A 10,875-nucleotide genomic window follows, 5' to 3' on the forward strand; every position below is an offset into this window, starting at 1 on the left:
ATTTAGAAAAACACTCGAGGAGGCCGTGGAGAGAACCATAGCTATCCGCTCACACCGTCTAGGTCCAAAAACCTTTCATCATTTTGTAAAATATCCATGCCAAGCAACCGAGTCAAAGGCACGGGTAATGTCAAGCTTCAGAATGAGACTATCGCACCTCTTCCGCCGGAGAAGCTTGGTCGTTCTGAATTAAATCCGGTATGATTTTTTCTAAGAATTCTTTTGTAGTACCATACATTTCAAGAGAAATTTTATCTTGACTCGGTCATCTTAGAACAATTTCTATGTTTCCTTGTAGTATAATGTATTATATATAATCAAACAAAGTAACAAACTCTGATATAGATTTCAAATCTGTAGGAAAACGAAGATGATACTTCAGTCTTTTGTTTTATGTATTCAGCGGTCAAATAGGAGTGGGGATGCTCGTCTGGATACAGATACTCCGACCTCGGCCAGCCTTGCCGGTCCTAGACGTGCGACTAATTACCATCTCAATTTTCAAAATTCTATTATAACACCTGCAGATCGTGATCCATGTTCCATGACGCATCACCGGCGCACGAGAGAGAGAGAGAGAGAGAGAGAGATTCCAAAAATAGTCAACCTCATGCCAAGATTACCAGCTTCATTATTGCTGTTATTATCATACTACGGGCGGGTAACAACCTCCCCGATTAAGCTTAACAACCCCCGCCGGACGGCCCTGGTTCTTTTACAGGAAGGACCCTGCGCTCCACGTCCCCTGCTTCGCAATTTACGACTAGGACCTCGGCACAGCTGAGAAACTATGATATAGTCCCCGCCGGGTCAGCCGCGCCTCCCGCCCGGTCCGTTCCCGCTGCTGTTGTTCCCCGGCGCCTCACGCGAATGCCGATGCCAATGGCGGCCGCGGCCGGAAACGGAGAGGCCTCGCCGCTCGTGGAGGCGGTGGGGTGTAACATGCTGCGGCCGCGGGACGGGCCGTCTCCCCCGTCGCCGTCCCCGGTGGTCGGCAAGCCGCTCGCGTCCGGCGCTGTGCCGCGGCACGCGCTGGAGTTCGACGGCGAGGGGCGGTATATGGACGCGCCGTGGGACCTGCCTACGTCGGCGGAGACGTCGCCTTCCTCCGCGCCGGGGGCGTTCACGTGGCATCACGTCGAGCTCCCGCGGTTGCTCACCGGTGGCGCGGCCGCGAAGCCGCTCCACCACGCGCAGGCGCTGATCGAGCTCCTGTGCCCGCCGCTCACGCTCCAGGAGATCCTCGCGCTCGTCGGGAACGGCCCGCACTGCGGCGGCGTCGCCGACGGCGGCGGCGGCGCGCTCGTGCTCCGCGTCAGCGCGCCGGGGCCGCTCGGCAGCGCCTTCGCCATCCGCCTCGCCGCGCGCGTCACCGAGAGCTCCGTAGTCACCGTGTCCGTCGGCGCCGTCCCGCGGCTCGCGTTCGGGACCACGCAGGCGTCGCTCCTCTCGGAGGTGCCCCTCGGGGTGGCCGCCTCGCTCGCCGAAGAGGGGCACGGCGGCGGCCGCGCTGTCGAGGGCGGCGTCGTCATCGACTTGCGCCTGCTCGAGTCGCTGCTCGCCATGAACCACGCGGACGGCGCGCACACCGACAACCCGGTGCCACGGACGGTGTCCAACCTCCTCGTGCACGTCCTCGGCACGCACGTCGACCACGTCCACGACATTGTCACGCGCCTCGAGATGGAGATCGACAACATCGAGCTGCACATCGACAAAGGTGGGTGACGGAGGTTGCTTTCTTGGCTGGTAGTCTCAAAGCATACGGTGCTTATTCTACTAGTCATCTTTTTAAGACTCTGCAAAAAAAAAAGGCAATCTTTTAGGAGTTGATACTAACTTCATGTCTACGCCTATGTGGTTGGTGATGACAAATTCTTGTTGTATGAATAACGTGAGTTGCATTAATCATCATCATAGAATGTTAATTGAACCGGAAGCTTAATTTGGTGGCAAGGAAATGGGGGTTGGGCGTCAAATTTGTTGAAATTGTTGATGTGCATTGGAACGGCGAACTGGGAGAACTTCTGGAAGGTCAACACGAGTTTGCTGATTTTCTTGGGTTAATTGTGGATTGTTCGATTTGCAACACAGTTTTGGTTCCACATTTGTGCTTAAGCTGATTCTCAAATGGTGTTTTTCTATCTAGAGGCCATTCCCTGATAGATTGAAGATGCCCTGATGCTGGAATAAAGATAAAAGAGGAAGCTAAGAACTTAACAGGTTTTGCTTATGGATGGTAGAATGTGAATTGTCAAGCAACCTTATTTTCTGAAATGCAATGAATGCAGTGGCGGTATATATTTGCCCAACATGATCTTTTCTGCGCCATCTGCGAGTTATTGGGGGAATTTTGTTCATTAATATCTTGGGTTCTAGACAGGTTAATGTCAATGGAATGCAATATAAAGCAAGCCTTCATTACTACTGATAAACTTGTACTCAAATTTGTTTGTAAGGTGATATCATCTAATCGAATTACTTTAGTTTATGTCTAGTAATAGTCTAGTTTGATTATGCAAAGGATATATTTACAAGGTATCAGATGGCAAATGTATTCACCTAGCACCTGGCAAATCGTCTCTTGAGATTTTTCATGGTATGCTTATGTATGTTGATTGCAGGTGGTCACTTCATGAGGAAACTTCTGTTGGATGGCAGGAGATTCCCCAAAATGCACCTTGATTTACAGCGCCTACTTCAGGTATTTGTTGAACCCTCTCCCAAATTTCTGAAGAGATATACGGAGGACTTGAATGGGATGTATTTCAGTGATGTATTTAACTGAGTGTCCATGTGACCCCAAGATCAATATCATCTGCTGTTTCCTGACCTACCATACCATGATACCAAATAAAAGTTGGAGACCTGATGCTAATATGCTGTTCCTTCAGGTGGTTTCTCACGGCGAACAAGTCTTCCCCCGTGTGAAGGACAGATGCGCGAGCAAGAGTTGGTTTGCAACCGAGGATATTGCCGCCCTCGAAGATTTGATCGGCCGCCTTAGGAGGCTCAAGGAAAACCTTGGATTTATAACAAACAGAGTGACCACGCTGCAGGCCAGCCTCGACAGCTGGCAGTCAGAGCAGATCAACAAGAGCCTATACTATCTTTCATTCCTCTCCATAGTTTTCCTCCCTCTCTCCATTGTAACCGGAGGTAAGTTATCCATGTTGGTCATCGTAGTGAACTTCCCCTTCATCAGGTTGTTTCCTGCTCATGGGTGATCACCTGGATATATCCTTGCCTGCTATTTTACGCAGTTTTTGGGATGAATGTCGGTGGTGTGCCATGGACCGAACAGAACAAGAACCCCGCAAATCTGGACGGTTTCGCCAACGTGATGCTGATATGTGCCGTGATCTTGCTGCTCCTGCTGCTTTGCTTTCTGTTCCCTTCACTGTATTCTCATGTGTCGGCATGGCGAACCCGGCGTGAACTGACCAGGAGTGGCTCCCAGAACAAGAGGCACCTGAAACTCTTCAAAGGCCACAGGGAAGGTTACATGCGCCTGTGAGGTGAACATCACAGGTAAAATGGTGGTGCAGCAGTTAGTTAGCATGAATGGAACCTTCTTGTGTATGCTCATCTCCTTGAAATCCATCCATGAATGCAGGTTCTTCCTGTACTCACCTGGGGGATGCTTTCCGGTAGGCAATCATGAAGGGAAGATCCGAGGTGTTTCATTGGCAGCGAGAAATCTTGATACCAAGAATTTCTTTGGTGATGTTGTTGTAATATTGGGTGTAAAATTAGACAGAAAACTAGATAGGGGCCATGTACAGCTTTGGTTCACAACCTCCGACATAGGTTTACCATACATCTGTTCATTTTTTTAGTTCTTTTCTTTTCCATTGTTATCTTGGGGAAGTTTGGTAGTAAGTCTCACTGTACCATTATTTTGCCTGTAAACTGTAACATTTTTTCAAGAGAGCAAGCTAATTGCTTCGTCCATTGTTCTTCAGGTGTCTGTTCATTTATTCTCATCATAGTTGCATGATTTTTCTTCAGAATTGGATCATGAAAGAACCCAACATGTTTCAAATCATTTGTTCGGAACTTCCAAACTTGCCTTGCCGGCAAGAATATGGCAGTATGCTGATTTTGGCTTCATTGTTTAGACCAAGAGGCACATACAATTTGGGAATAGTCCCAGTCCAAAAGCATCTTCAGAATATTCACGTTTTCTTCCTACCAGCCAACATAATTCATGAATTCAAGCGGTTGCTATCTTCAATATTCACAACACAGTTATTCCAAATTTGCACAACATTAGATAAAAATATTGTTTACCCCTTGCAATCTAGTGTTGTACATGTTGAGACGGATTCCCCAAGAGAAAATGGTACATGAGTGCAATTGGTACATCTGAAGCGCATTTCACTTCCCACGCCACCAAGGACAAGAGTTTGTTCAGACCGAAGAACTAATCCCACTTCAACGAAAAAGAATGAAGCGTTCCTAGTGATGCGAATTTGGAGGGCAGTTGCAATCACCACTCTTCACTATTATACACAGCCTCTTGTGAAAATGCCGCCTGCATCGCTATTGAATTACAGTTCAGCTGACAGAAATGGTGAGCAATTGACGGGCAACACAGGAAATATCCCTCTAGATCATGCAGTTCATAGCACTGGTGTTAGGAGGCACTTATCAGTAAGTAAACATAGAACTGTGAGTTAAAAGGGTTTTTCTTATGTAACATTATATACCCTATATAATCTAAAGCTAGAACAAGCTTGTAATATTTCGGATATGAAACTGTTGCATTTATAATACTAAACCAAGTAGCTAGATGCTACAACTCTACTGAACTGAATGATCACTGATCTACTGTCAAAAATATAAGAAAGCTTTTATCTACAGAAGTAGATTCAGACTATCGAAATCCATCAACATATTTCTACAGTGTAGCTTACTCAGGCCTATCATGAGCACCCATACATATATCAGCTGAGATGATAATATATTCTGGAAAAAGAAATGATAATAGACCAAAGTAATGTACCTCAATCCAAATTTAATTCTGGTTTTGCAACTGCACACGAGATGAATGATCTGCAAATATAATACAACATGAATATCATAATTCATCAGGTTTATCTGAGCCGAGTAGTGCGATAAAGAATCAGATATAGTGTTAGTATGGTGAATAGTACCACTTGTAACACCGGTAGAAATCATTCTATCCATATTATCTATACGTCTTTGTATGGACCTCAGTAGCATGTTTAGCGCTAACACTCTCTTGCGGATAGAGGAAATCCTTGCTGCATGTTGTGCTATTACCGGGGAGGGAGCATTCTCCAATAGCTTGTCTAGTTCTGCAGAAACCAATGGGCATAATTTCATAAAATTCACGACGCACAGGGAGAGTATGAGTTGAAAACAATATACATGCAGAGAAAAATAACAACACAAAGCTCAATTCAGAAACATATGAACCACAAAATAAGCATCCAATAACAGAAGTATAAAATCTCTGGGGCGATATCTTGCCAAATGCTGATGTACTTCACATAACATGGTTCAAGGTAGGATCACGTGTGCCGGGAAATACACAGGAGCACATGGATGCTCCAACCCCCTATATGAAAATTAAATTCAAAAAATACAAGAAAAACTTCAAAAATGAAATCTTGGACTATCAAACTTGGGTGCCCAGTCTACTCCCGTATGAAGTTATGAAGTTTCGTAGAAAAAATACCAGGAAATGTATCCGTGGCGACAAAAATACAGTCCGAACTAAAATCCATCCAAACAGTTTTTTTTCTATACATAAGAATTATTTGTCTTTTTTGCCACATATTCCAAAATCCCAGATTTTTTTTTTGAAATTTCTGTTTTTTTTTTGAATTTAATGTTCACATAGGGGTGTGGAGCACCCAGGTGCTGCAAATCCTCTTCCCACGTGTGCCTCTCAATACTGCAAGCACGATAAGCAATCCCTCATAGGCAACATGATTAAATGTACATTAGTTACCCTAAGACCGCATTTAATTCCTTGCAATTAACTCGATGGTGCTGGTAGGGTGCAGAGCACAGGGCAAAACCTGTCTTCGCAAACAAAAGGGCAAAACACCTGCACGCTCTTTTTTTCAGAAAAGGCTCAGATCTATTATAAAGATTCGTACAAAGCATCCCAAACGTAATAAAAATACGTCAAGGTTTTTGGACCACCGAACGACCACTACCGCCGCTAAACGAGCTGTCGACGAACCGTTGTCGCCGCTCCCATACCGGAACCAGCCTGACCTTGTCGATGGCAGCCGGGAAGTCTTAATGCACGTGCCCTTAAGGACCAGCGCCCCAAAGCCGCAGGCGTCGCCGTTGAACCCTTAAATCAATTCAAAGAACCTGACACGAAATGTCACCGCCTCATATGCAAGACGAGAAACCCTAACCTCGCAGCCCCAAGAAGACAGCAAGAATCTACTCAGAAGCTCCGTCTAATCCATCCTGACGGACGAACTTGAGGAGGATCAGAGCCCGGAAGACTGACTCGGAGATGAAGCACCGCCATCCATCCGAGCGCCACCCCTGTGAGGATTAAGACCCTAACCTATCTACTAACCGGACTCGAGACACCAAGATTCCCCTCTCCACCATCGGAGGGCAGGAGATTCCACGGGCTCGCCAGCAGAGATTGAGTGAGGAGGCTTCGCCCTACTCGCCTTGCAAGAGGGGAAGGAAAGCCAACGATAAACCTGTACACTCATGTTTTGATGGCGTCACAGAAGTCTTGCTTCTACCGTATTCAACTTATATAAGTGTGCAGGTAATAAACAAACAATTTATTATAGTCAATACAACATAATACCACTACTCTATGTCCTGATCTTACACACCAGAACCGTCCAGATACAGGGGGTGCACATCACCCGGAGCCAAAGATTCGCTACCCATATAGGTCCTGCTTTCTATCGAAAGCAACATGCATTGGAGAACCCAGCGTAGCAACTATGGTTTGCTGGACCAAATCTTCCTCAATCAGGTATTTATCTTAATCTGCGTATTTCATGTGTTTTGTCAATTTAACTATCATATTTGTGTTTGTATCGACAGTGATGTACTTTTCAGTAATATAATTTTAATTCCAATCTAGTGAACCCTTTTGTATGCCATAACTTAGCACCTCCCTGGCTTCATTTCTATGCGTTTGTCCACCAAGTTGGTTGCTTAATATACTTCATTTTGTTGTTTGGGTGTTTCAAAGTGCACTTTTTTATCCAAGAACTGAGCCCCGATGATATTCCAAACCACTCTTGTTTGTCTTTCACTTATGTAGGATAATAATAGAGCCAGCAGCTGGCTACATAAATCTGCCATATCACCAAAAGCCAGCCTTAATTACTGTATAGAGTTGGCTATTAGGTTAGTACTTTTTTCACTTTCTCTCTTTCATTTTTCTCTCATTAATTTTTTTTACCTAGGAGCACACGTAGAGCTCACTCCTTTTCTTTTTCCTTACCTCTCTTTTCCACATAGGCAAAAATGTCATGTAATAAGCAGGCTTATAGCGTGCTACCTCCATCTCGGTTTATTGGTCCCCTTCGTATTTTGTGCCAAATTTTGACCATAGATTTCACTAACAAAATATAGGTTGTATACCACAAAACTTATACTGTTGGATTCATATTTGAAAGAGGTTTTCAATGATACTATTTTCATGGTATATAACTTTTTTTGGTAGTTAAAATCAGGTCAAAGTTTGACCCAAAATACAAGGGGGGCTAATAAACCAGGACGGAGGTGGTACTATTATAGTAGTATTATACTTCCTCTAAATACGCAATTATTGTCAAGTCAGCCATGCCACTTAAAAAGATGCTCTACATTATTATTAGTTCATAAGTACTCCCTCTGTTCCAAAAAACTACTTGCACTGCAACAAAACTGAAACCAAATACTAGCATGAGCATCTCTACAATAAGAATGATCTTCGGTTCGAATTGACGGAAAAATACACATTAACTACTGCTCAGACAACAAGGCTGAGTCAGTACCAGAATGACCATAAAAAAGAAATACTAGCGTGAGTACCCATATCACACTGTACCACAAAAATTCAGGAGCTTAAAGCAGAATCTGTTGGTCCTTAGGGCATTTCTAACCGATCCCCAATAACCAGTTAGAGGAGTAAAACCCCTCTAACCGGGACCTAACCGATCCCCAATAGACCATAGTGGAGTAACACATTACTCGGCCGCCGCAAACCTCCCTATTTTTACTCCACCGCTCGGCGACCGAGTAAAAAATCTCTCCCTGTCCCTCTCCTCTGCCTCCACTTCTCCCCCTCGCCCCGCCGTCGTCGTCCGCCGGCGCACCCTCTAGCCATCGCCGCTCGCCCAATCGGCCCACCCCCACCCAATTCGCCGATTTCCCGGAGCTCCCTCCGCCGCAGCCGCCGACAAGGACCTACCTCAGCGTCCGGTAGCGCTTGTGGGGGATATGGGTGGCGGAGATCACCGACCGGGAGACCCACAAGAGGAAGTGCAACGGGTCGTTCCACACAGCCGAGCTCACGGCGATGGAGTATGACCGGTGGCAAGTCCAATTCCACGGCCGCGATGCGAGGCTGAACTTCCTGTTCGGGACGGCGTCGGTCCACCTCATCCTGCCGGAGCCGGGTGTCGTGAGCGCGGCGATGGCGCGGGAGGACAGAGAGGCGAGGGAGCGCCTCGAGGCGGAGGCCGCCGACGAGGCGTACATGGAGGACCTCCGCCGCCAGCACCCGGAACTCGTGGAAGCGGAGCGGGCGATATTCGCCGACAAGGCGGGGAGGTCATCGTCATCTCCGACGACGAGGTGTAAGGCGGCGAGGAGGAGGAGTTCGAAGTCGAGGAGTGGCGAAGCATCTTCCCCGACTGCGACAACGACGGCACTGGCCTAGACCCAGCTCTCACCGAGGGTGGCCTGTCGAGGAAGGATTGGCTCGACCTCCACTACGGCCGTTGAGGTTGAGTAGTTTTTAGTGTAGTTTTAAGTTTAGTGTAGTTTAAGTTTAAGTTTATGTTTAATATTCGGTTGTCAAGACTATCTATGTTGAACTTATGTTTAAATGCATGCAAGTTTCGGTTGAAATTAGGCTGAATTTATGCAAATTTACGTTTTACTCCGCTAAGTTTAGGGGATCGGCTAGAAAACCGACCAAAACTTAGTGGGGTATAAATACTCCACCAAGGTTTACTCGGCCGGATACTCCGCTATTTTTTAGGGATCAGTTAGAAATGCCGTTAGATCAGTCAGATGTCATATCTTATCAGTAAGTATCAGTTAATCCAATTCGCTTAGAGCAGAGCTAATCTGTATCGAATCACTTGATTAAAACACATGCCGGAGACACCTCAACGCAAACTAGCCACAAAGCGCAAACAAAACCCTAGGCGAAGACGAGCCCGCACATGCCCCCACAGGACGGCCGCAGAGGCAGCAGCAGGGAGCAAGTAAATTTGAGGCCAAGGCGTAAGAGATGATGCAGGAGGTAACCACCTACCTCCATTGAGGCGGTCAATGGCGATGGCGAGCTCGGCCTGGCTCTGGGCGGTGGCTGCGGCGCGCGCCTCATGCTCCTCAAGCGCGCTGCCTAGCACCCCCGCGATGGCCGCAGCCAGCGCCTCGCACCTGTCAGGATGCGGACCCGTGTCCGCGTCCTCCAAGCCGCCGTCTCCGGTCATCTCCGGAGGCCGGTCGTCGCCGCCGGCGATTGTAGCAGACGGGCCGGAGGTGGTGGGAAGATCGAAGCCATCCATTAGAGGTGGTTCCATCGAGAGAGAGGGCTGGAGACAAGCAGTGGATCGGGAGGACGCCGGGCCTCAGATTGGGCCAAGCAATGGGCTTCGTTTAATTTGAATGGGACAAAAGAGCAGGGGGCTTCCTAGTCGCGTTCTGGACCGGCCCAGTATCATGGCTACATTGTCGCTCGTCCAGAGTCGCATTGGTTCGCATCGCACTATCACGGTTGACCGATCAACCGTTGGCTTTTGAAAAAAACATTTAAAAATCCTTAAATAATGGGGAAAAGATTTTTTATTCAAAAAAACATGGATTTGAAAATAACAATCATCAACTTTTAAAAATTCACATTTCGGAAAAAAAAGTTCGTAAATTAGAAAGGGTCCACGGTAATTTTAAAATTGCAGATCTGAAAAAATATCATTGTTTTTAAAAAACACGAATTTCAAAAAAGTTCGTGGATTTTGAAAAATAAAGAAGGATTTGAGAAAATAATTCATGAATTTGCAAAGAACTGCATCAATTTTAAAAAATAAGTTCACAAACTTGAAAAAGTTTGCAGATTTTGTAAAAAAACACGAATTTGAAAAAAGTTCATCAATTGTGTAAAATACATGAATTTGAAAAAAAATTCACGGGTTTTGAGAAAAAAGTTTGTCAAATTTGAAAAGAGTTTGTGGATTTAAAAAGCATTCAAAAGATCAAGAATTTAAGAAAAATATTCATGATTTGAAAAAAGGAAAATAAAATGAACAAAGAATTAGAAGGTGAAAAGAAAAAGAAAAACACAAAAGAAAACCCGGGCAAGCAAAACGGAAAAAAAAGAAACCAAATAGGGAAATCGCTGTGTCTCTTAGCGTTGTAGTTGAAGAAGAAGAAAAAGAAGTAAACTAGGCACAACAGGCAAGTTGTCCACTTGGTTACCCCGGTTTGTACTAAGGCCAACTCCAATGCACCGATCCAAACGAACATGAATTTGATCTTTTTTTGTTTGTTGGGTCACCAGTTTGTCTCATGTCCGCATCAATTTGGTCAGTGCGCCCAACCGGCCAACCCATTTGGTCTGTTTGGGTTGTCTCAAAAAAATGGTATGTTTGGGTAGTGCGCCGATCCATTTTGCCCTCGGCCATTTTTCCAACT

The 10,875-nt window shown here is 45.9% G+C and overlaps 2 protein-coding genes across 3 annotated transcripts; one reads left to right on the forward strand and one right to left on the reverse strand.

Annotated features, from left to right (window-relative positions):
- The first annotated feature begins 621 nt into the window (after positions 1–621).
- LOC125522341 (Magnesium transporter CorA-like family protein) lies at positions 622–3,954 on the forward strand. The gene is made up of 5 exons (XM_048687402.2): positions 622–1,720; positions 2,625–2,704; positions 2,895–3,159; positions 3,264–3,531; positions 3,617–3,954. The coding sequence occupies exons 1-4, from the start codon at positions 871–873 to the stop codon at positions 3,515–3,517; spliced, it is 1,449 nt and encodes a 482-aa protein (XP_048543359.2). The 5' UTR covers positions 622–870; the 3' UTR covers positions 3,518–3,531; positions 3,617–3,954.
- Positions 3,955–4,166: 212 nt separating this feature from the next.
- On the reverse strand, positions 4,167–9,805 carry LOC125522342 (SNARE-associated protein-like protein). Of its 2 annotated transcripts, none has more exons than XM_048687404.2 (4): positions 9,497–9,805; positions 5,160–5,324; positions 5,009–5,058; positions 4,167–4,537 (listed from the first exon to the last, which is right to left on the reverse strand). In XM_048687404.2, exons 1-3 carry the CDS (start codon positions 9,765–9,767, stop codon positions 5,021–5,023), a joined length of 474 nt encoding a protein of 157 aa, XP_048543361.1. In that variant the 5' UTR covers positions 9,768–9,805; the 3' UTR covers positions 4,167–4,537; positions 5,009–5,020. The 2 variants fall into 2 exon arrangements, with proteins under 2 accessions (XP_048543361.1, XP_048543360.1); XM_048687403.2 differs by having other exon boundaries at positions 4,167–4,545.
- Between the last annotated feature and the right edge of the window lie 1,070 nt (positions 9,806–10,875).

The sequence above is a fragment of the Triticum urartu genome, chromosome 7A, assembly GCF_056163025.1.
Source record: "Triticum urartu cultivar PI428250 chromosome 7A, HENAU_Tu73, whole genome shotgun sequence".
Taxonomy (NCBI): Eukaryota; Viridiplantae; Streptophyta; class Magnoliopsida; order Poales; family Poaceae; genus Triticum; species Triticum urartu.

What these genes read in the sequence shown, in the direction of transcription:
- LOC125522342 (XM_048687404.2), bottom strand. Translation starts at nt 9,767, where the DNA reads ATGGAACCACCTCTAATGGATGGCTTCGATCTTCCCACCACCTCCGGC. An exon ending in CATTGACCGCCTCAATGGAG is followed by an intron (nt 5,325 to 9,496) that starts GTAGGTGGTTAC and finishes TGGTTTCTGCAG; the next exon opens with AACTAGACAAGCTATTGGAG. An exon ending in TTCTACCGGTGTTACAAGTG is followed by an intron (nt 5,059 to 5,159) that starts GTACTATTCACC and finishes TTATATTTGCAG; the next exon opens with ATCATTCATCTCGTGTGCAG.
- LOC125522341 (XM_048687402.2), top strand. Translation starts at nt 871, where the DNA reads ATGCCGATGCCAATGGCGGCCGCGGCCGGAAACGGAGAGGCCTCGCCG. An exon ending in ATTTACAGCGCCTACTTCAG is followed by an intron (nt 2,705 to 2,894) that starts GTATTTGTTGAA and finishes CTGTTCCTTCAG; the next exon opens with GTGGTTTCTCACGGCGAACA. An exon ending in TCTCTCCATTGTAACCGGAG is followed by an intron (nt 3,160 to 3,263) that starts GTAAGTTATCCA and finishes TATTTTACGCAG; the next exon opens with TTTTTGGGATGAATGTCGGT.